The 21,540-nt window shown below is 53.6% G+C and overlaps 1 protein-coding gene across 1 annotated transcript; it reads left to right on the top strand.

Moving 5' to 3' along the window:
• The first annotated feature begins 8,332 nt into the window (after positions 1-8,332).
• Positions 8,333-21,081, top strand: LOC120411129 (serine/threonine-protein kinase pim-2-like). The gene is made up of 8 exons (XM_039564146.1): positions 8,333-8,500; positions 16,408-17,283; positions 17,401-17,451; positions 17,657-18,023; positions 18,661-18,837; positions 19,086-19,235; positions 19,418-20,325; positions 20,613-21,081. The coding sequence occupies exons 1-6, from the start codon at positions 8,333-8,335 to the stop codon at positions 19,190-19,192; spliced, it is 1,746 nt and encodes a 581-aa protein (XP_039420080.1). The 3' UTR covers positions 19,193-19,235; positions 19,418-20,325; positions 20,613-21,081.
• The last annotated feature ends 459 nt before the right edge of the window (positions 21,082-21,540 follow it).

Below are 21,540 nucleotides of genomic sequence, written 5' to 3'. Positions count from 1 at the left end.
AAAATATTTTGACAATGGATGTTTTAGGATTTTAGCCAATGACCCCAAGGGGTGGCTGATCCTTTGTGAAATTAGACAATGAAGAAAAAAACCTATAAAAGTTTGTAAAATAATTAAATAAATCAACCTTGCTGCACAATTCCTACCTGATGGATCTTCTCTCCTCCTCCCCCTATAGCTGCGGGACACGGTGATATAGGCTAGGGGCCCAGACCTGCGGAAACAGCCCTGGGGCTGGGGGTCTTGCACAGAAAAAAAGGAAATGCAGCTGCTGAGGCATTGCGAGGCTAAAGAGCATCTCCATGGCCTGAGCAGGAGTCACTGAGCAGGCTTTGGTGGCATCGCTGCAGGGGCCACTCATGTCCAACCCCCCCCTCTGCTGGTGACAGCTTTGCTCTTGGGGACACTGCTCTGCCCCAGCCCAGCAACACGAGCAGGGCCCAGTGCTGGGACTGGCACCAGTGGGACCCCCTGTGCACAGGGACCCCCAGCCCGGGCGGCCGTGCGGCACCCCAGGAGCACCAAGATCTGCAGCACTTTGCTCAGCTGTCCTTTCCAGAAACGGAAACCATCTCCTTCCCGAGAGAATTCAACCTCTACCCAAGATCATTTTCTACACGCTGCTGATCAGAAATGTTCCTCTGGACTTCCTCCACCACAAACATGCCCACAGCCCTGGAAGAGATACCAGGGCATCATTAAAGCCTCCACAAACACTGCACAGGCACCCAGGATCATCAGCTTTCCTTCTTTGGCATTCAGGCTCCTGCACTGCTCCTGTTCATGTCCTCCTCCTCTCTCCATAACTGTGGGAAGCGCAGAGCTCCCAGGCAATGCCAAGGCCAGTGCCTTCCATGGGTTGTTGGACACCGCCATGGCTGCTGCCCCTGTTGTTCCCAGGGAAGCTGCTGAGTGCCAGCAGGGACCATGAAGTTGCTGAGGGCACTGGAGCACCTCCCTTGTGGGGAAAGGCTGAGGAAGCTGGGGCTCCTGAGGCTGGAGAAGAGAAGCTTGTGTGGAGACCTCAGAGCCCCTTCCCAGTGTGTGAAGGGGCTACAGGGAAGCGGGAGAGCGACTCTTCCTCAGGAACTGTAGTGACAGCACAAGGAGTAATGGGATGAAAATGAAAGAGACTTGGAATAGATTTGATGACGGGAAGAAGTTCTTTACTGCCAGGGTGGTGGTCCCTGGCACGGGCTGTGCAGAGAGGCTGTGGACGCCCCATCCCTGGGAACATCCAAGGCCAGGCTGGACAAGCTCCGCAGCAACCTGCCCAGGTGGGAGGTTGTTCAGGTTGGAAGCAGATGATCTTTAGGGTCCCTTCCAAGCCAAAGCATTGAGGATTTGATCATTCTATGATCCCCATGTCCCACCGTGGAGTGGCCCTGAAACTTCTGTGACATCACAGACTGTTCCAGATGGAACATGCAGGACCTGGAAACGAATGCAGTGGACAATCCACCCGCTGCCAGTGGTCAGTTCTCACTCTCTCTTCGCTACATCTGTCGGTGCTGAGCTGTTCCTGCTGCCTGGACTTCTCCTGCCTGCACTGAAGCACCAATCGCAGCAGGATGTCCACTCCTGTCCCAGCAAAGGTACAGTGCCATTCCAGGGAGGTGGACACCCCCTGACCGAGTGGGTGGACTGCAGCCCTGTGGGGATGGTGTGGGACAGGGACCCCACTGAGAGGTTGTGCTCCCTGATGCAGCGTGCCAGAGACAGCGTAGAGGACGTGGAAGTGGACATGGGGGTGGATAGGGAAGAAATGATGGAGGTGGATGTGGAAGAGTCTATTGAGGATATGGGGGTTGATGTGGAGGACGACATCGAGGATATGGAGGTTGATGTGGAGGATGAAATTGAGGACATGGAGGTTGATGTGGAGGACGACATCGAGGACATGGACGTTGATGTGGAGGATGAAATTGAGGATATGGAGGTTGATGTGGAGGACGACATCGAGGATATGGAGGTTGATGTGGAGGATGAAATTGAGGACATGGACGTTGATGTGGAGGACGACATCGAGGATATGGAGGTTGATGTGGAGGATGAAATTGAGGATATGGAGGTTGATGTGGAGGACGACATCGAGGATATGGAGGTTGATGTGGAGGATGAAATTGAGGACATGGACATTGCTGTGGAGGACAGCATCGAAGACATGGACATTGATGTGAAGGACAACATCAAGGATGTGGAGGTCAATGAGAAAGAGAAGGAGCAGCCCATGATCCTGGGATGAAGATGGACCCTCCAGCAGCAGGACTGGCAGATGTTTGCCATGCACTGCCCACAGGCAGAGTGGGTCCCCTGCCGCCAGGCTGGGGCTGGGCTGGCCGGCCCCGCTGGCACACGCCAGCCCTATGCCAGTGCTTGGGGCCCAGCTGCCAGCCCCAGCCAGGCTCAGTGCTCAGGGGAGTCCTGCTCTGCCAGCGTGTGCCAGCCTGGGGACACAGGGAACAGCCCGCAGTGACCATGCTGCTTCCTTTTTACCAGGACTGACAGGGCCTATGGCCACAGCTCTGTAAATACGTTCTGAATGTTAGAGGTTTTCTGTAAATATGTTTTAAAGATTGTTAACTCGATAGGCTCCCATGTAAATGCGTTCTATAGATTGTTGCTGTTAGAAGGATGTTCCTAATGAAAGATGTTGTGTTGCTGATGGTCTCTTAAACTTTGTTTATTTTTAAAACCCCACTTGTCTTTGCAATTCCTTTGAGCCCTGGCAGCCTTTGAGAATTGTTGTGGCTTCTACTTGCTCCAGGTTCCCAGGGCTGGAGGTCCCTGGGGGTGCTGGCACGGCCGCCCTGGGGCTGGGGGTCTTGCACAGAAAAAAAGGAAATGCAGCTGCTGAGGCATTGCGAGGCTAAAGAGCATCTCCATGGCCTGAGCAGGAGTCACTGAGCAGGCTTTGGTGGCATCGCTGCAGGGGCCACTCATGTCCAACCCCCCCCTCTGCTGGTGACAGCTTTGCTCTTGGGGACACTGCTCTGCCCCAGCCCAGCAACACGAGCAGGGCCCAGTGCTGGGACTGGCACCAGTGGGACCCCCTGTGCACAGGGACCCCCAGCCCGGGGCGGCCGTGCCGGCACCCCCAGGAGCACCAAGATCTGGCAGCACTTTGCTCAGCTGTCCTTTCCAGAAACGGAACCATCTCCTTCCCGAGAGAATTCAACCTCTACCCAAGATCATTTTCTACACGCTGCTGATCAGAAATGTTCCTCTGGACTTCCTCCACCACAAACATGCCCACAGCCCTGGAAGAGATACCAGGGGCATCATTAAAGCCTCCACAAACACTGCACAGGCACCCAGGATCATCAGCTTTCCTTCTTTGGCATTCAGGCTCCCTGCACTGCTCCTGTTCATGTCCTCCTCCTCTCTCCATAACTGTGGGAAGCGCAGAGCTCCCAGGCAATGCCAAGGCCAGTGCCTTCCATGGGTTGTTGGACACCGCCATGGCTGCTGCCCCTGTTGTTCCCAGGGAAGCTGCTGAGTGCCAGCAGGGACCATGAAGTTGCTGAGGGCACTGGAGCACCTCCCTTGTGGGGAAAGGCTGAGGAAGCTGGGGCTCCTGAGGCTGGAGAAGAGAAGCTTGTGTGGAGACCTCAGAGCCCCTTCCCAGTGTGTGAAGGGGCTACAGGGAAGCGGGAGAGCGACTCTTCCTCAGGAACTGTAGTGACAGCACAAGGAGTAATGGGATGAAAATGAAAGAGACTTGGAATAGATTTGATGACGGGAAGAAGTTCTTTACTGCCAGGGTGGTGGTCCCTGGCACGGGCTGTGCAGAGAGGCTGTGGACGCCCCATCCCTGGGAACATCCAAGGCCAGGCTGGACAAGCTCCGCAGCAACCTGCCCAGGTGGGAGGTTGTTCAGGTTGGAAGCAGATGATCTTTAGGGTCCCTTCCAAGCCAAAGCATTGAGGATTTGATCATTCTATGATCCCCATGTCCCACCGTGGAGTGGCCCTGAAACTTCTGTGACATCACAGACTGTTCCAGATGGAACATGCAGGACTGGAAACGAATGCAGTGGACATCCACCCGCTGCCAGTGGTCAGTTCTCACTCTCTCTTCGCTACATCTGTCGGTGCTGAGCTGTTCCTGCTGCCTGGACTTCTCCTGCCTGCACTGAAGCACCAATCGCAGCAGGATGTCCACTCCTGTCCCAGCAAAGGTACAGTGCCATTCCAGGGAGGTGGACACCCCCTGACCGAGTGGGTGGACTGCAGCCCTGTGGGGATGGTGTGGGACAGGGACCCCACTGAGAGGTTGTGCTCCCTGATGCAGCGTGCCAGAGACAGCGTAGAGGACGTGGAAGTGGACATGGGGGTGGATAGGGAAGAAATGATGGAGGTGGATGTGGAAGAGTCTATTGAGGATATGGGGGTTGATGTGGAGGACGACATCGAGGATATGGAGGTTGATGTGGAGGATGAAATTGAGGACATGGAGGTTGATGTGGAGGACGACATCGAGGACATGGACGTTGATGTGAAGGACAACATCAAGGATGTGGAGGTCAATGAGAAAGAGAAGGAGCAGCCCATGATCCTGGGATGAAGATGGACCCTCCAGCAGCAGGACTGGCAGATGTTTGCCATGCACTGCCCACAGGCAGAGTGGGTCCCCTGCCGCCAGGCTGGGGCTGGGCTGGCCGGCCCCGCTGCGGCACACGCCAGCCCTATGCCAGTGCTTGGGGCCCAGCTGCCAGCCCCAGCCAGGCTCAGTGCTCAGGGGAGTCCTGCTCTGCCAGCGTGTGCCAGCCTGGGGACACAGGGAACAGCCCGCAGTGACCATGCTGCTTCCTTTTTACCAGGACTGACAGGGCCTATGGCCACAGCTCTGTAAATACGTTCTGGATGTTATAGATTTTCTATTATCGCAGGCCTGTGCCCTAGGGTATATCACTGTATCCTGCAGCCATAGGGAGGAGGAGGAGAGATGATCCAGCAGGCTGGAATTGTGCAGCAAGATCGATTTTTTTAATTATTTTACAAACTCTTTTATAGACTTTTTTCTTCATAGTCTAATTGCACAAAGGATCAGCCACCCCTTGGGGTCATTGGCTAAAATCGTAAAACATCCATTATCAAAATATTTTTCTACTATACCATAAACAAGACTTTCCAAGGTTGCAGGTGGCTTGGTTGTTTACATTCCCTGCTACCTCTTCTGCGTGAGAGAAGAGTCTCTCACGGGCTTAGAAAATAGCAAGAAAATCCTTGCTAGCAGCTTTTTTGTACCTACTATTCCCCCTTTTTGTTTTATAAGATAACAACTCTACTATTAATCTTAAATAGAAATCTACATCAGTTATGAATTCTAAATATGTCCTTAAGGTTTTAACTCTCTGACTCCGTAACAAGGAATTCAAAATTCAGTCTCTTCTTGTGGGAGGACCATCCCAGTCTTGCTTGTCGAAGGACCATCTGCCTGATGGTCGACATCTTGGTCATCATCAGAAGGGTCATTAGGCTGATGATCTACATTCTGGTGCCATTTGGATGGTTAGCGTTCTGGTCATCATTTGGAGGTTGCCTGTTCTGCCTCTGGTGCCGTAGGTCAGGGCGAACGCATTTTGAAGGTAGCCACCGTACCCCAGTATCTGTGGAAACGCAAGCATACCCACGACCCCAAACGATAAGCTCATGAGGGCCTTCCCACTGGTTAGTGAGTAAATTCCGCACCCAGACTTTTGCCCGGGGCAGTTGTCTCGCCTGCAGACTGCAATGAGAGAAAATGATTCAGAATAACAGGATTATTTGAATTTTGTGGTACTGTAAGGTGATTAATTGTATACAAAGCTTTTGCTAGTCGGCTTCAGTAACCAAATTCAAAGGTTCCTGTGAGAATCATTGAAAAGCCATGATAACAGCCCTTAATTCAACTAACTGAGCAGAGTCTGACTCGGATTGGTGTGTTAATGAACCACCACAAAGGCAGTGTAGGATACTGTGTGCCCTTGCGCACAGTGACCCCTGCTAAAAATTTGTCCCAATCCGTACACCCCAAGCTGCCAACACGTCCCGTCCCCAAAGGTTAAGGGAAGTGGTAGCAACATAAGGCCTAATTGTAGCTGTGTGCCCTCTGAGTCCTTCACCACACAGGCGTTCGCTTAAATAGCTCTGTGTGGTTCCTCCTAATCCTGCGATGGCCGATCCCACGGGGCTAAAGGCCATGAGGGAGGCCACGCAGAGAAGGAGATGATAGTTACATCAGCACCCGTATCAATCAAACCTCGAAGCTGAATCCGGGGTGGACGGCGTTCGGCAGGATCAGGGTACATGTCATCTGTGGCCTTTGGTCAGAGATGTCTGCAGTCCAGAAGGCCTGCGGAAGTCCCGTAGATCCACTGCCGTTATCTTCGTGAGTTTGTTGTTCTATCCTGGGGACACAAGACTTAAAAGGCACTAATTTAGCAAGGCAGGTCTTTTCAGGAATAGTTACAGGGGGTTTTTGCGTGGAGACCATAGCGCAAATCTGACCTTTAAAGTCAGTGTCTGTAACTCCTGAGTGCACTAAGATTCCTTGATGGGCAACATCAGGTTTTCCCACCAGCATTGCACTGGATCCCTGGGCTAAGGGTCCATATGCATCCAAGGGAACCTTATAAATACCGCTAGAGTCTAAGACGACTGCGGCTGCGGTGTGGATGTCAAACCCGTCTTATCCCTGGGTGCCGTCTGATCCCTGGGTGCTGTCTCTAGGATGGCTGGGTAGGCCTGTGCCTGTACCTGTGCCACTCTCTGAGGGAGCGACTGCATTGGAGAGCAATTCCCCCTCCTTGCACCCCGGCGGAAGTTTCCCGACAAAGGGACCATCGGCATGAGTCGGGATCTACAATAGTCCGAGCAATGCCCTGGCCTGCCACACCTCTTGCACTGGGGGATCGGTGTGTTCTCTTTTTGGCTCGGCTTAGGCCGCTTCCGTTTTTTCGCCTGTTTTGGTTGCTTTGGTTCACGACCAGAAGATGCGTGAACAGGCTGCAGGAACGCAGCCAAAGCAGACCTTCTCTGGTTCCCAGATCCCACCTTAGCGCAGGCTTCGACCATGTCTGTTACCTCAGGATCCCCTGGTAAGGCATCTATGATTTTTCTGCACTCCTCGTTTGCATTATCTCTCACTAACTGCCTTAACAACAACTGTCTTAACCCGTCATCCTCAACCTGCTTCTCGAGAGAAGCAGCGACTTTCTCTACAAAAGAGAGGAATGACTCTGATTTCCCTTGAACTATTTCAGTATATCGCTTTCTGGGTGCTGACAACTCTATGGTTTTCAACAGGGCAGCCATGCCGACCTGTTGATTGCTGCAGGACACTAGAGGACAAGGTACCCTGTAGGCTGGGATCAGAGAAGGGACCAGTCCCCATCAAAGCATCCATTCCTGCTGTCCGTCTAGGATCAGCAGCAGGGAGCTGCATATTCCCTAATGCAGCCTTGTTGGCCAGCTTTCTCCAGGTTTTCTCAAAAACTGTAAATTGTACAGGTTGAAATAGAATTTGACCTAAGTGTCTGATATCAAATGGAGAAAGCAAATCTGTATTTATCACCCTTATTATCTGCATAACCTCAGCAGAACCTAGCCCATATTGTGCCACCTTGGATTGGAGGTCCTGGGCAACTTTCCAAGCAATTACCTCATGCTTATCACGCTCGCCTGAATTTGGGAGAGCCTTATACACTGGGAAAGCTTGGATCTCCCCTTTTGGGGAACCAGTACCATCCTGAACTTCTGGCACAGCCTGCGGATGGAGTGTAACAGCTCCCGGTTACCCCAGAATCCTCAGATCTATTTGGCATTCCAAGTGTTTCCAATAACCTCCAGTCACCCTCCTCCAATGCTCGCATCTTAACTGACTCTAAGAAGCGACTGTAATGGGTTGGACGCACTGTTACCGTGCAGTCCTGAAAGGTCCAGGGGCGAGACCGGCGCAGCCTTTTCCTTCGCCGTGCGGCTACAGCCACCTGACGACCTGGGGCCAGAACCTCATCTGCCTCACTGCCTGACAGTGAGTCATCAGGCAAAGCCAACTCTGAGGTGCTGGGAGTGAACAGAAATGGACAGGGAGGGGCACTTTGGCTAAGTTCGCTAGAGGCAGAACAGACAGCACAGACTGCAGTTGGCTACGCTGCAGTTTGAACAGCAGCCTCTTTATGGGATGCTATCTTGGCCAGTCCCGGTCGAGCCGGTACTGGAGCTGCTACTGCTGTCTCTGGGGTTACGGCCGCGCTCGGCACCGCGCTTGTCTCTTGCACTGCAGCCGTGCTCAGCGTGGTCACTGCCGAAACCGCTCCTGTTTCGCGCTCCCGGCCGCAGTTGGCGCCATGCTCCCCGGCTGCCGCTCCGCGGCCGCCGCCGCTTCCGGGTTTTCCTGCGGCAGCGCTGCTTCTGGGTTCGCCACTGGCCACACGGCCTCCTGGTTTGGAGCCGTGGCTCCCGCTGGCGGCGTGGGCGGCGCTGGCGGCGCGGGCTTGGCGCGTCCCGCACGGCAGGTGCCTCTGGCATCCACTGCAGTAGCAAGCTGAACAGGTCCTCCAACCTTTGGGATATGTTCGGTGACTCTGTCAGCAAAGGCAGATGCTGTATTAAAAGGTCGATGGCTCAGTTCTGCAGTGGTGCAGAACAGTCCAGCGCCAAGGAGGGCAGCGGACCACACCCAGGCAGTGTCGGCGCAGTCTCACCCGGTGCTACGCCAGCTAAGAAGTTAGATCCAGGTGCATTTGCAACCGAGCTAGGAGCCGCTCTGGGGGTCCAAGTTGCTAAACCGCTAATTCGCGGCCCTGGATAAGCTATGGCTGCTGCCGAGCTGAGCGGTAAGGCAGGCTGTGCACCCTCCCACTGCCCCGACCCCCCGCCTCTGCCGGCACTGGGTCCCTGGGGGCCATGGAGTCCTGCGATTGTGCAGGGCTAGGCCGCGCAGGCTCTGCCTGTGGAGCCGGGGGGGTTTTTCCAAATCCACCATCATTTGCCCCGGTAGCCTGGTCCGCGGGGTCCCCCCCAGACGTTCCTCCATCAGTCATCACCGAAATAGGCGAGCCAGCCCTGCTGTCACAGTCAAGGTCTGTCAGCAGGATAAATAACGAACGCCAGGTTTTGTATAATTCTAACGCTGCCGGCTCCCCTGTCGGGAGCTCGTGTTGGACAGCAGAGCCGAGTTCCTGCCATAAGGCAAAGTCCAGGGCAGTATCTCTGTCCATGGAAATCCCTTTTAAGGTAGCCCAGTCTAATAATTCCCGAACTGAGTTTTCAGGACTGGAGGTGTGCATTATACTAAACACACCTTTCCAGACCAGTACCACAGCGTCGGTTTGTGAGCCGCTGTTCGCCATTTCTCAGTCCTGTCGGACCTCCCCGTCCCAAGGGGGAAGGGGAACAGCGTACCGCTAGAGGAATTCGGCTTGGCTCGCAGCATGCAGGACACATCAGAGAGTGCAGATCACATCAGGCAGCACCAAATATTACCGCAGGCCTGGTTCCTACGGTATATCACCGTGTCCTGCAGCTATAGGGAGGAGGAGGAGGAGAAGATCCAGCAGGCTGGAATTGTGCAGCAAAATTGATTTATTTAATTATTTTACAAACTCTTTTATAGACTTTTTCTTCATAGTCTAATTGCACAAAGGACCAGCCACCCCTTGGGGTCATTGGCTAAAATCGTAAAACATCCATTGTCAAAATATTTTTCTACTATACCATAAACAAGACTTTTCAAGGTTGCAGGTGGCTTGGTTGTTTACATTCTCTGCTACCTCTTCTGTGAGAGAGAAAAGTCTCTCACGGACTCAGAAAATAGCAAGAAAATCCTCGCTAGCAGCTTTTTTGTATCTACAGGCAGTGATGATTGCGGGCATTGCTGAGCTGCTCCTTCTGTGATTCTTTGCTAATGATTATGTGCTTTGCTGAGCTTATGCTTTTGTGATTCTTTGCAGATTTGCATTCTATAAATTACACAATTCCTTCAGTTGGTGTCTGTGCCTTTGGTGCTGACCCTGCCCACCAGCAAATCAGGGCCCCATCCTGCCTGATTGTTACCTGGGAAGACAAAAACCCTCACTCCAAATGTCCCCCCTTCCTCCATGTTTCCCCCACTTTTTACACTGGCCATGATGTCCTGTGGTCTGGGATATCCCTGGGGTCAGTTGGGGTCAGCTGTCCTGGCTGTGACCCCTGCCAAGCTCCCCCGCACCCCCAGCCCCTCCCCAGCGTGGCCGGATGAGGGGCAGGAAAGGCCTTGGCTCTGTGCAAGCTCAGCAAGAACAAAACCATCTCTGTGTGAGCAATGCTGTGCTCAGCACAGAGCCAAACACAGCCCCAGAGAAAGGCCTGGCAAGGAAATTCCCTCTGACCCAGCCCACAGCAGCACCCATGGCCACCCACCATCACCACAGCTCCACGGGTTCCTTTCCATGCCCCTGACCTGGCCACGGGACCTTGGGCTGGTGGCCACGGCAGCCGCCTGTGGCCCAGGGCTCCGTGCCCGTGTCCATGGCAGCAGTGCCCCGGCCACGGGCCCTGAGTGCAGGTGACCGTGCCAATGCCCATGGCAGCGGGGCCAAGCGTTGGTGTCCGTGGCACAAGTGAGGAACGGGTCCCTGTGGCCGCTGCCGTGGCACCTGAGGGCATCAGTGAGTGTCACTGCAATTGTAGCTGGCACCAGCCCCGGCACCGCTCTGTCCTGAGGGCTGCCATGGCAGCCGAGGGCAGCCACAGCTCTGCGGGCAAGTGGCCACGGAGCCTGACTGCAGCAATGGGTCCTGGGGGGGTTTCCAAGGGAACTGGAACTGCTGAGGGTTGCCATGGCATCCAACCCCCTGGGATGTCACACAGCCACCCTGGGATGTCACACAGCCACCCTGGGATGTCACAACCCATTCTGTGATGTCACAACCACTCAGTGATGTCACAGTCTGCTCTGTGATGTCAGACCTATGTACTGTGATGTCACAGCCACATCTGCGATGTCACAGCTCACTCTGTGATGTCACACAGCTGTTCTGTGATGTCCCCAATGACTCCGTGATGTCATACAGACACCCTGTGATGTCACAACCCACTCTGCAATGTCACAGCCTGTTCTGGGATGTCACACAGCCACTCTGTGATGTCACACCAGCGCCCTGGCATGTCACAGCCTGCTCTGGGATGTCACAATTGCTCTGTGATGTCACAAATCTGCTAGATGATGTCTGACCTCTGCCCTGTGATGTCAGAGCCCATTCTATGATGTCACAGCCTACTCTATGATGTCACAGAACTGCTCCATGATGTCACAATAGAGTCTGTGATGTCACAACCCCCTCTGTAATGTCACAGCCTGTTCTGGGATGGCCCAGCCCTCTCTGTGACATGATACCTATACCATGTGATGTCAAAGCCCACTCTGTGACGTCACACAGCCCCTTTCTGACATCACAGCTGCTCTGTGGTTCTATGACACAGACACAGGGGTTGTGAAAAACGAGGCTCATTCTTTAAAAAATTTTAAGAAAGTTTAATAAAAGGGACAATTAGGAGACAATAGCAAAAAGGGTATTACGGCCGGGTGCTTTGGCAGAGAGCCAAAGGCACACCTCTACATCCAAAAGATCGTCTTTAAAAGTACATCTCTTATTGCATATTCATCACAATCATGCATGATTCATAAAGTCTTTGGAGTTTCTGTGTATCATCCCATCAGCCTTATCCTCCTCCTTGGCTCCACTATGTCTCTGCTCTCTCCATAAATGGCTCTCTCTTGTTTCTGGTTTTCTTCTTCTGATAAGATACTCCAGGAATGTGAAGACTTTCTCTGCCTATCTTTTCTAAATTGACTACATAAACAATAGACATTCTATGTCGTGCATTACATTACAGAACCTAGGTAAAGTTTTTCTAACATTATGTAACATGTGAAAAGCCAACATCACAATATATTCATAACAATCCCTCACTTTTCCTATTTTTGACAGATCATTTGGCTTGAGCAGTATCCCTTGTTTTTTAGCCTTTATTATTTGCTCATTTTTTTCACAAATCGCTCTTGCTTCTTCAAAGAGGTCTTTGGTATCATTTCTTCTTCAACACCATGATCTTTTGTGCCGTTCCCGATGCAGCCAATTTTGCTTCCACAGGTATTGGTACTATTTCCATGCCTTGGACCACGGTAGATAATAATTGAATAAAATAGGGGACCAAGGAAGGGAGAAATATCAAGCCTGCAGTGACACAAAAAAGGAAGAAGCTTCTTCCACACTTTTATTCCCAATACATTATCCCACCAGCTATGTTTTAGTGCAGATTCCCACTTTTGGACCGGTACATGGGCTATTTTCCTGATATTTTTGGCTATATCTAGGACTGCATCCCCATGGTCATCTATCTTCAAACAACAATCTGATGTATTAAATTTTCCACAAACACCTCCTTCTTCAGCCAATGGATAGTCTAAAGCCAACCTATTCTGATACACCACAGCTCTTGTTTGGCTTTGTTGGCTAGCTAGTAATTCCAATGCCTGACCAGTTTGGTTCGTCACTATTTCTACAACTGCTTGGAGTCTTATAATCCGATTCAGCATGTAAATTGGGGTTCGATATCCCCGACTCCCATCTTGTGCCCAGGTGGCTGACCCATAGGTTTCAATTATGCGCTCAGCAGGCACTCCCTCGTCTCTCCATTTTTGAGATCCTCCAATCAATTCTCTTTTATTCCTTTTTAGATCCTCATATAACGCTGTCTGTGTCATTAATTGTTGTCTTCCCTGATGGGAGAGACGTTCAGATTTTTGCCAGGAGAAAAAAGGAGGCGAATGGGACTTCATGCTTCTCAGTCTCCAGAGAGGTGTTTATTAATTCTTATCTAAGGAGTACAAGCCACTGGTGTGGCCTAGACATAGCACAGAGCAGAGAATGCAGCAAGAAGACAACTTCTCAAGATTTCACAGCCTTTTTAAAGGTAAATTACCCCATGAAAACTTAAGACGCAAGATATTTCCACTTTTTTACCAATGTCCAACAAGTTCCTAAATCACATAGACAGGAACTGCGGAATTCTGTATCCAATCATCCCAGACCACTATTGCTGCAAAATATGGAGTTAGTGAAGAAGGAGAAAGAAGCTTTTAACTACAACTTATCCTCCATTTTGAGGTTTTCTACTTTTATCTATTTACTATGCAAATAGACCTAAAAACTAAAGTTTTCACCCTGTGATAATCTCACATAGTATTCTATCACCTAATTCGCACTACTGTAGATTCAAATTCTTCCCAGAGGTAAGGCAAATTTTCCTGTGGACAAAGGCCAAAACCAGTACTGTCCAGAGGGATAAAACTCTTCAAAACAGGCAGAGAAATATTCTCTGCATTCTGGGTTCCCACACTCATACACTGGTATTCCTAGTGGATCTCCATCTGGCTCTGGTAAAAGAAAGAATCCTGGGTGTATGATTCCCAGGGTACAACTCCCTTTCCACCGAGAGGGGAGCTTTGCATATGCCCTTTTTCCACATATCCAAAATAGGCCATCTGGTGCCTTCCAGTAATCAAATTTTTGTTGACTTATATTTCCCCAAAATTTTGATATGTCTGGGATCCCAAAATAAGGGTTTTTGTTTGCATTATTGCATTGAAAGTGTTTGATCTTATTGCTCTACTTACAATTCTCTTCCTTTGTTTTTCTCTGAGTCCAATACAGAGCTGGTTTCTCAGGAACCCACCAGGTAAAAGTTCCATTACTGACTTTATATCTCTTACAGGGAGTATTTCCTACTTTGTAAAGGAAATTGTTCCTGGTACGCCAGAGACACTCTCTCCTATCACCGTTGAACTCAGTACCCACCCTTCAGGTCTGTTGTCTCCCCTTATCTTTGTCTGATTCCACTTAAGGAGTTCTATTGGGCTCAAGCTACTGCCTTTCCATGGCCATTCCTCTGTCATCAGAGGCCCTCCACAGACCCAGCAGTTGGTTACATTAAGCTCCTTACCTATCCTTCCCCTAATTCCACAAACAGGTGTTTTCCAAATTTTGAGATATCCTTTTCATTTTCTAATTGTTGCTTGAGTTTCACACACATGTCTTGAATTGGGGTCAATATAGAGTTAGACTGCTGTGCTAGCTTTGCCTTCTTGTTTACCAGTTGTTCTTTTACTAAGCCTGAGACTTTATTCCCAACAATATACGTGAAACAAATCCATCTTTCCCTTTATGGACATTTACTTCCCAACCTGCTACAACTTGTTCCTAAATTTTCTATAATCCAGTACTTTTTCCCATTCTGTGTACAGTTTCCTACTTTGGATGGGTTGTAACAGTGACTGTTGACATGGGTATGTGCAACGAAAAAGGAACCTTGGTGTTTTCCATATCCAGCTTTGGGTAACGCCTATGGCATGGCTGTGTCGGTATCCCCAGAGGGAAGAGACAAAAAAGGAGTGACAGGTAAAGGAATAACAGAGCTCCGATATGGCTCATACCTTCCACCTCCCATGCCTATGGGGTTGCTACCCACAGCAGGGGTATATGATCTCCTTGGTGGCAGCTACAGTGGTCAATTCGGTCTTGCCTTTTATTTCCTCATCACTTCCTTTTTGCTAATTTCCAGGCAAATTGCTTTTGACACTTCTTAATTGCAGCTTCCCACCGTTCCTCAGGTATCTCCCATTCAACAGGCACTAGTAATTCCCATCAGCAAAGCAAGGTTACTATTTCAGCTGTTCTTTGTTCTTCCTGGATGGGGAATAGATTTGGCGTTCGACACTTCATGCAATGAGAGCGTCGTTTTTGTGAACTACTACACCAATATTTATTACACTCTAGACATTTACATTTAACCCAGCTAGCATGTCCAGTATTGGGATGAATCAGACAGGGTATATGGTATGGCACTGTTGGAAGTGACAATTCCTCCTCCTTTTTAAATAAGTCACAGGCTAAGGCCAGAATATGGGAACTCTCTGACTGAAATAGTCCTGATCCTCCTGTTTGGAGTGGAAGTATTCCTCCCCAAGGAGGGTATTGGAGGTGTCTCAGGACTTGTCCAGGCAACACTTGAAACCACTGATACAAGCTTGGCCTTATTTCCCAATCAGGTGGGGTTCTTGGTGTATCCCTTGGATCATTTGGGTCTTCCCAATGCATTACCACCCAGTTCCCGCTTAAGAGTTAACTTGGTATCACCAGACTTAGATGTTATAGTCCACTCCTTGGGTTCTTCCTCGGGTCCTTTGATTCTGCTGGCATGGATCCACCCTCGCTCCTTGGTCTGGATCGCTGCCTCAGTCGTCAGTAGCACTTGAAAAGGACCTTCCCCTTGTGGAGTTAAAGATTGCTCTTCCCACGTTTTTACTAGTACCCACTCCCCTGGATGGATATTATGGATTTTGAAGTCTAAAGGTGTGGTTTGAGGGATTATCCCTTTCAACCGCAAATCTTCAAGGGTCCTTGCAATTGTGTTGACATATCCTTTAACACTCATTTCCCCTACTTCATAGGTAGCAGTTTCATGTTGGGTGGTCAGAAAGGGTAACACAAACATCATTTTGTAAGGTGACACTCCCAGGTCTCACCTGGGTTGTGTCCGAACCCTCAATAAAGCCAGAGGTTGGCATTTTACCCACAACATTTGAGTTTCTATTATTAATTTAGTTAAGGTTCTCTTTAAAGTTTGGTTCATCCTCTCTACCTGTCTTGAACTCTGTGGGTGCCATGGGGTATATAGTTCCCACTTTATTCCCAAGGCTTGAGTTAGCTGCTGTAGAAATTTGATGAAAAGTGTGTCCCTCTATCTGAGTCTATCCTATTAATCTTTGCATACCTGAATGAAAAAATGACACCAAAAACCCCTTTAAAGAAGCAAGAGTGATTTGTGAAAAAAAAACAGCAAATAATGAAGGCTAGAAAACAAGGGATACTGCTCAAGCCAAATGATCTGTAAAAAAAGGAAAAGGGAGGTACTGTTATGAATGTATTGTGATGTTGACTTTTCACATGTTACTTAATGTTAGAAAAACTTTACCTAGGTTCTGTAATGTAATACATGACATAGAATGTCTATTGTTTATGTAGTCAGTTTAGGAAAGAGGCAGAGAAAGTCTTCACATTCCTGGCGTGTCTTATCAGAGAAGAAGAAAACCAGAAACAAGAGAGAAGAATTTATGGAGAGAGCAGAGACATAGTGGAGCCGAGGAGGAAGATAAGGCTGATGGGATGATTCACAGAAACTCCAAAGACTTTGTGAATCATGCATGATTGTGATGGATATGCAATAAGAGATGTACTTTTAAAGACGATCTTTTGGATGTAGAGGTGTGCCTTTGGCTCTCTGCCATGGTCTGCTATTGTCTCCTAATTGTCCATTTTATTAAATTTAAAAAAAAATTTACTAAGAGTGAATCTCGTTTTTCACAGTGACTCCGGTTCAGACCCGGAGCGGAGCGGCCCGTGCTGCCCCGGGGCGCGCGGGGCTCGGCCGTGGGGCGCGCGGGGGGGAACGGACAAACGGGCACCGGACACACGGACACGCGGACAAACGCTCCCAGCGCTTCAGCGGCAGCGGCAGCAGCGGCAGCAGCGGCAGCAGCGGCAGCAGCACAAGAGCAGCACAAGAGCAGCGAGTCCACGAACCCTCTGCGTCCCTTCTCCTGCTCCTCCTCTCCCTCTCCCAGTGTCTCGCACCCTCTCCCGCTCTCCCTTTCGTTCCCCAACCCCGCCTCCCGCGGCCTCCCTCTCCCCACGCCCGGCCGGGCCATGCCCCCGGCCCGCCCCCGGCCCCGGGCGGGGCTGCGCCCTCCCCGCCCCCGGGCGTCCCGCCGCGGTCTCGCCTCCGCCCGGCTCTTGCCGTACTGGCGGTGGCGCTGCTGGGCGGGCATCAGTGCCTGCCTCCTGGGCACCATCGCCAGCCCCTGGCTCCGGCTGGCCCGACCCCGACCCCGACCCCCCGACCCCGGCCCCGGCCTCGGCTCCTCCCGGGGCCCGCCGGGGACACAGGCGGCGCGGCCGCTCCCGCCGCCTCCGCAGCGTCTTCCCCGCTCCGAAGTCCGCCGCTCTTGAGCGCGGCCGCCGGCCCCGAGCCGCCGGTGTCCGCTTCAAAAGAGCCAACATGTGGGGATGGCCGGCCCGGGGCGGTTGAGCGGCGCTCGGGGGCCGTTCCTGGCCCCGGGCCGAGCGCTGACGGCCGCGTCTCGCCGGCAGGGAAGGCGCAGCAGGGCCTGAAGGAGCGCTACCGGCTGGGTTCGCTGCTGGGGCGCGGCGGCTTCGGCAGCGTCTTGGCGGCGACGCGGCTCTCGGACGGCGCCCCGGTGAGTGGCGGGGCCGGCGGCGGGCGCAGGAGGCGGGGGGCAAAGGAGGAGGAGAAGGAGCATGGGGCTCGGCACGGCGGGCGGCGAGCTCAGCCCGCTGCTCCCCTTGCCTTGCAGGTGGCCATCAAACGGGTGCCACGGAACCGCATCCACCATTGGGGCCAGCTGGTGAGTGAGCGAGGGGCAGCGGGAGAAGCCGGGGCGCGACGGGCGGGGATGAGCCGAGGCCCGGCAGGGTGGAAGCCGCCAGAACGCCTCGAGGGAGAGCGGCCGTGGGGCCAGCGGAGCGCGCAGAGCGTCCCCGGCTGGCTGAGGGCTTGCCGAGCCCCGGCACGGCATCGGCCCCGCTGACGGCATCGTGCTCCTCCCACAGCCCGACGGCACCCGAGCACCACTGGAGATCGTGCTGCTGGACAAGGTGTCCGCTGGCTTCCCTGGCATCGTCCAGCTCCACGAGTGGCTGGAGCTCCCCAGCAACGTGGTGATGGTGCTGGAGCGCCCGGAGCGGTCTCAGGACCTCCTGCACTTCATTTGGGCACGGGGCTTCCTGTGCGAGGAGGTGGCGCGGCACCTGTTCCGCCAGGTGCTGGAGGCCGTGCGGCACTGCACCAGCTGCGGGGTCCTGCACCGGGACATCAAACCAGAGAACATCCTGGTTGACCTGGCCACCGGGCAGGCCAAACTCATCGACTTTGGCTGTGGCACCTACCTGCAAGCCGCAGCCTACACCAGCTTTGCAGGTGAGCCCACGCAGGGGGAGGCTCCTGGTAGCGGCATCTCAGAGCCCAACAGCTCACAGCCCAAGCCGGCTGTGGCCCGGGGGATTGTCCCTTTTGCTGCCAGTCATGGCAGCCGGAGTCTTCAGCTGAGCTGCTTTTGAGCGGCGCTGGCTGAGGGCCCATCTTCCAGCCCTGCTGGCAGCCTTTGCCAGCCACTCTGCCCAGGACTGGCGCTGGGGCTGGGGCAGCCAGCGCCACAGAAACACCCGTGGGTGGGGGTAGCAGAGAGGGGGGGCCAGAACCTGTGCTCCAGCCCGTTTGGTGTGCAGGCGAGACAGGGCTCAGACTGCTCTGCTGCCCGTGCTTGCCTTGGCTTAAGAATGGTTTCTGGAGCAGTGCAGGCAGGGAGGATGAAAGCGTGGTTTTTCCCCAGCACCACCAAGTGGGTTTTTCCTTTGCATGGAATGCTCGGGCCTTGCCAGGGCTTCCGCTGCCCTCTTGCGACACCAGCGGCTTCTTTTCCAACCCCCAGTTTGTACACAAGTCCCCGGTGCTGGCGAGAGGGCAGCGGGTGCGGCCCCCGCAGGCCCAGGGATGCTGGGGCGAGGCTCTGGGAGCAGGCAGCGTCCCCCTGAAGAACTCCATCTCTATTCCATAGGAACACCGTCCTACAGCCCCCCGGAATGGACGCACCTCGGCTGGTACCACGGCGAGGCAGCGACCGTCTGGTCCCTGGGCATCGTGCTGCACCAGATGGTCTGCGGGGAGCACCCTTTCAGGAGGGGCTGGAACAGCACCTGGGGCCGGCTCTCGCTCCCACGACGGCTCTCTCCAGGTGGATCCTCGTCTCTGCAGCACGGGGGGAATAGCAGTGCTGGGAGACAGCAGCGGGCTCAGGAGCATGCCACACTGGCAGCTGCTGAGGAGGTGGCAATGTCCTGCTCTCCTCCAAAAGAAAGAATTGATGGCAAAGTTTAGGCACAGCCCTGAGCACACGCAGCACGGCCTGGCCATGGCAAGAGTGGGGCAAAGCGGACAGGAGCCTTCTGCAACTGACTGGTGCTTTCTGCTTTCTCTGCGCAGAGTGCCAGGATCTCATCCGACGGTGTTTATCCGTGCTCTCCTCGGAAAGGCCCTCATTAGAAGATCTGTCCTGTGATCCTTGGATGCAGGATATTCGCGTGCCGTAGGAGAAGGGAGAGAGCCACACGCACGCTTTGAGCCAGGGAGCCGGTAAGTTCCAGCTGCACACGTGCCTTGGCAAGAGGCAGCAAAGAAAGGCAGAGTTTTTGTCCTGCCTGAATCGCTGCGCAGGGCTCCTCAGCTGGGCACGCGCAGCCCTGCTGCTGGAGCTGAGCTGCTCTTCCCAGCACTGGTGGCCCCCATGCCAGCTGCTTTTGCTTGTCCTGCTTCAGCAACAGCCGGGGCCCTGGGCAGAGCACTGACAGCCTGCTCCAGCCCCAGGGAAGAAGAAGCCCCTGGAGAAGCTGTGCCAGGTGCGGCTGCTGCTGCTGGAGACATGGAGGGTGACATCAAGGATGACAAGCTCTTCCTCCACCTGGCAAGCTGAAGATGATGGACTTCAATTGTGGCACCTTCTCCAAAGCCAGGCTCCACGGCGAATTTGCAGATGAGTCCACACGCAGGGGGATGCTCCCAGATTTGTGCATTGCACAGCCTGGCCGGGAAGCAAAGGTTCCCCCCTTTGCTGGGGCGGATGCAACCAATTCTTCAGTCGGCTGCCAAGCTGCTTTTTGGCAGGGCTGGGGGGATAGGCTGGGCTGGTTTTGAACTGGGAGTCTGCTCCTGGCCCTGCCAACAGCCCCCAGCACCCACCGTGCCCCGTGCTGGGGCTGGGGCAGCCGGCCCGACACAAAGCAAGCCCCATGGTGGGAGCAGAGGTTGGACAGCAGAAGCTGTGCATGGGCTGCTTTGCTCTGCAGGCAAGGAAGGGCTTGGGCTGCTCCACTGCCCTTGTTGGCTTTGGGCTCAGCATGACTTTTGGGGGCAGTGCAGGGGGAAGGGAGAAAGCGTGGGCTGCCCTGGCCCGTGGGTGGGTTTTTCCCTCGCATGGCGGGCTTGGGCCTTCCTCAAGGCCCCAGCAGAGAGAAGATTTTTTACCTTTTTCCTTGTTTCCCCTTTTTGTCTGTAATCTCTTTTCATTGATTTATGGTTTGTTTTTCCAAAGGAAGCGTTCTAGGTGCTGTCGGGTCCGGATGGCGAAGTGCTTGGGAGCAGCTGCGGCGTGGGTGGGACGTGCCCTTGGAGAAGGCTGAGGACAGCGTTTGGGAGCAGCTTTTCTTCTGGCGGTGGCAGGCGTGAGGTGGGTGCCCGTCCTCTTGGCACGGCTGGGATAAGGGCTTTTGGGAGACGGCAGCGAGCACAGCAGCATCCCGCTCTGGGCAGCTGCTGAGGAGGTGGCTGTGCCACGGCCGGCTGCAGGCTGGGCACGTGTCCTGCCCTCCTGCTCTGCTCCCAAAGGCAGCAATGCTGGGCAGCTTTGGGCAGCGCTCTGAGCACGGCCAGCACGGCCTGGGCACCGCGGGCGGCTGGGACAAGGGGGACAGGAGCCTTCAGCTGACGGGCGCTTTCTGCTTTGTCTCCTTGCAGCCGGGCTCTGTGGATGCTGAGGCTGCTCTGGGCTCCGCCAGGGCTCTGCTGTGGCTCAGGCCCGCGGCCACGAGAAGCCAAAGAAGAAACGCCGTGACCTGCAGCAGAGACGTGCTTGAGCAGCTCGGCAGTGCAGCTCAAGTTTGCAGAGCGTGCACCTCCAGGGGAAAATAATGACACCCCCCAATAACAAACTTGTTCAGTAACTTCTGAAATGAAATCAGTCTGGGATGACCCCCAATGACATTTTTCAGCTTGCTCAAGCTGAAGCTCAGCCCTTCTCTGAACAGTTCTCTCCCCCACCTGCCTTTTGCTCCACAAGTGCTCCCTCTTTCCCCCAGTGAGTTCCCAGCTCACTGCAGTCCCCATTGCACTGTAGCCTTCCTTGATGCCCCTGGCCACGAGGAAGAGTGAGCCCCAGGTTTAGGGACTCATGTTGTCACTGGCTGAAGAACAGCAATGTCTCAGAGGTCTGGTGAGATTTGGGTGTCATTCAGAGCTGCTCTCCAGGCCTCAGCTCTGCTCACTGCTGGGTTCCCACTCCCTTTTCCTCGTTCTTCACAGAGCAGCATGAGCTCTGTGAATGCCCTTGACTCTCGCCACTCTTCCCAGCCCAGCCACCCAGCCCAGTCAGGCTTAAGCTGGAGCTTCTCTGTCTCCTCTGGCACCCCAGTGCAGTCCCCTCTGCGGGGAGCAGCAGCCCCAGAGCGCAGCACACAGCAGTGCAGGCCGCACCTGGAGCAGCTCCCTGCAGCCATGGCCTGGCTCTTTGTGGCAACCAAATGCTCCCTGTGTGCAGCTGTCCCTGGAGGATGGTCCCAGGGCAGAGCCCAGCCGGGCTCCCACTGCATCCCCTGGAGCCTGGGGCAGACAGCGCTCGCAGAGCTGAGGTTCATGGTGAGCACCCAGAGCTGTGGCTCGCAGTCGG

The sequence above is a fragment of the Corvus cornix genome, chromosome 22, assembly GCF_000738735.6.
Source record: "Corvus cornix cornix isolate S_Up_H32 chromosome 22, ASM73873v5, whole genome shotgun sequence".
Classification (NCBI taxonomy): Eukaryota; Metazoa; Chordata; class Aves; order Passeriformes; family Corvidae; genus Corvus; species Corvus cornix.
This window is presented reverse-complemented; position numbering and strand designations above follow the sequence as displayed.

Excerpts from the sequence above, each read along its gene's own strand:
- LOC120411129 (XM_039564146.1), top strand. The coding sequence starts at position 8,333 with ATGCTCCCCGGCTGCCGCTCCGCGGCCGCCGCCGCTTCCGGGTTTTCC. Across the intron at positions 8,501-16,407 it reads TGGCGCGTCCCGCACGGCAG|ACCCGGAGCGGAGCGGCCCG; the intron begins GTGCCTCTGGCA and ends ACTCCGGTTCAG. Across the intron at positions 18,838-19,085 it reads CCCACGACGGCTCTCTCCAG|AGTGCCAGGATCTCATCCGA; the intron begins GTGGATCCTCGT and ends TTCTCTGCGCAG.